General features: G+C 21.6%; 1 pseudogene across 1 annotated transcript in view; it reads right to left on the reverse strand.

Annotated features, from left to right (window-relative positions):
• Positions 1-1,041: 1,041 nt before the first annotated feature.
• The window catches only part of PRELSG_9901500, a 2,888-nt pseudogene continuing 1,111 nt past the window's right edge, over positions 1,042-2,818 (reverse strand). The window contains exons 3-4 of the mRNA in view: positions 2,728-2,764; positions 1,042-2,626 (exon numbers count right to left, since the gene is read on the reverse strand). Of these exons, the coding sequence occupies positions 1,042-2,626; positions 2,728-2,764 (1,622 nt within the window). The remainder of the gene's footprint in view (positions 2,627-2,727; positions 2,765-2,818) is intronic.

Raw genomic sequence — 2,818 nt, forward strand, 5'->3', positions numbered from 1 at the left:
AAATTAATAAAGAGCATGTATAATTGAATATACATTTATATATACATATTTATTTTTATTATATATATATTGGTATTTATAATGCATAATATTTATATTATTGGCCAATGAATAAATTCATTGCTCTTAATGTACAGTTTGAAGTTAGTCTTAATAAAACTTATATATATATGTTCGTAGTTAATTTCATAGTAATAGACAATTATTTATAACTTAAATAATTATTCCTTTATCTAGGAATACATTGCATGCAATAAGTTACTAGAACTTTGATCATCTTAGTGTATTTCATTACCATTTTTTTTACATGTATATGTTATGATTATATTATATCTTCTTTTGTTATTTTTTTTTAAAAAAAGAAAAAATATTTGTTATTATTATTATTTTTTTTTGGAGAATGTATTTTTTTTGGAAGAGAAATTGAAAAAGAAAAGGATAGCAAGTGGATTGCTTTTATTATTATTTGACTTTTATAGACTTTTATTTTTCTTAAAGTGATTTAATTAATTTTTTGTATTATAAAAATAGAATCTATAATACAAAATTATAAAGGAGTCCTAAACTTGCTCTTTATTGACTTGGATATCCATTACTTTTATCCAAGTCATTAAATAACCAATTAATAAATCAATATCTTAGCAAAGTTATTAAATGGACAATTAATAAATCAGATATGTGAAAATTAAAATAAAAATAAAATAAACAAAAATTAATACAAACATGTATAAAAAAAAATAGAACTACATATTTTTTTTTTACATAGCGTCAGTATATGACCGACTTGTATTTTCCTAACAGATAAACTAACTTTATGCATCACAAAAAATTAATAACATCTTTTATTAATTAATACTCTAACAAAGTCATTAAACAGGCAATTAATGAATCAAAATTTCAAACAGAAAAATTAATAACGTCTTTTAATTATCTAATATCTTATATGTACAAACAATACATACTTATTTATTATTAGTTCCTAATGCTATTTAAAATATCTCAATAATATCATTTATTGGTTAATCTTTAAAAAAAATTAACTTATATTTGACATATATATCCACATCTTTTAATACTATAAAGTAAAAATAAAATTACATCTTTGTTTATTAATTCTCTTTTTCCAGAACTAAAGTATGTACTTTTTGATTTAATTAATTCCTTATTTAATGAATCTACCAAATTTTTAAAGATGCCTAACTTTTTTGCACTTTTCCATAAGTCTACTACTGCTTGATTCATACTAATATCTTTAATATGCATATTGTTAAAAAAATAACTTCTTTCATGAATATCCATAAATGTTGCTATTAAATCTCTAGATTTATCCTTTGGGATATGTACAATTGAACTAATGCGTGACTTTTCACCTTCTGATTTAAGTAATTCTAGAAAGCTCAAATATTTACCTAGTTGTTTCTTACACAATAATAAATATACAATAGCACTAAATGTTTCCTTAATTTTCTCTTCACTTAGTGAACTATGAAATTTTTTTACCATTGATCTGATATTTTCACTGTTCACATCAACATTATATTTAGTTTGTACATAAGCTTTAAATAAATCTGAGGACTTTTTTATATCTTCTTTTTCTTGTAAAAATGATTTATGTATAATATCTAAAATTGGATTCTTAAATTTTCCCTCGTACCAAGTTTTCACATCTTTTAACATAGATTCATTTTTAAAACTATATGTTTCAAGTACACATATAATGTAAGCTATCATCCATTCTATTTTATTATCTGGATTAATAAATGTTCGATCAAATAATGTTCTAATTTTTTGTATTATTAATCTATCTAATACCTCCTTCAATTCATCAACTAACAAATTCAAATATTTAAGATCTATCTTTTTAGAAAATTTTTGAGTATTCTTATTCTTAAATAAATGATCATAAAATAGATGTGAAAAATTCTCCATTGAAATATAAGTACGAAATCCCTCTTCTAAACTATCTATCTCGTGCTTGTATGTATGATGACATTTTAAAGGGAATGTGTCTATAAATTTATCTAAATATATCCTAGTATGCAGTTGACAATTCCAGGCACTATCAAGTTTAGGCAGAAATGCATCATTCTTTTCACTTAATTTATTAAAATAATCGAAAGAATTTTCTATTTTTAAAGTAATCTCTTTATTCAAGTTTAACCGTTTTAAGTATTCATCTCTATCTTCCCTATCAATTAATAAACGTAAATTATTCTCATCAACATGTAGAGTCACATTTTCATCACTTAATCTACATATTTCTAACTCTAATTTACCAAAAGATTCTTCATCCTCAAATATCTTATCTATATGACTTTTTGAATCAGTAAGTGAATCTTTTAAAAAATTAAGCAATTCATTGTTGACACCTATTAAGGTATTACACATACAACTTAGATCATTTTTCCTTCTTTCTATGTTTTTATCATAATCTTTAAGTAATACACTTGTTAAATTTAAAAATGAAATTATTGAATCATCAAAATTCTTTCCAATCAGTTCCTTTTCAAGTATTAATTCACTATCTAATTTATTTGCAAGTTTCTCCACTTTCACTCCAGTACTAGATTCTGCTAAATTTCTTATCCAATGTATTTCCTTATACCTTATAAGTTTAAGTTTAAATCTGATAAAATATAAAAAAGAATTATTATAATATTTATTACAAGCATAAAATATTTTTTTTTATAAAAATTTAATTTATTAACTTATTTTTATAAATTTGACTAATTCCGTAAAAGTAAATACTTATTACTATTATGACCTATAAAAAAATAAAAAAAAAAAAGTAAATAAAACACGTTTTTTTTTTTTTTTT

Source organism: Plasmodium relictum (genome assembly GCF_900005765.1).
Source record: "Plasmodium relictum strain SGS1 genome assembly, contig: PRELSG_99_v1_8, whole genome shotgun sequence".
NCBI lineage: Eukaryota > Apicomplexa > Aconoidasida > Haemosporida > Plasmodiidae > Plasmodium > Plasmodium relictum.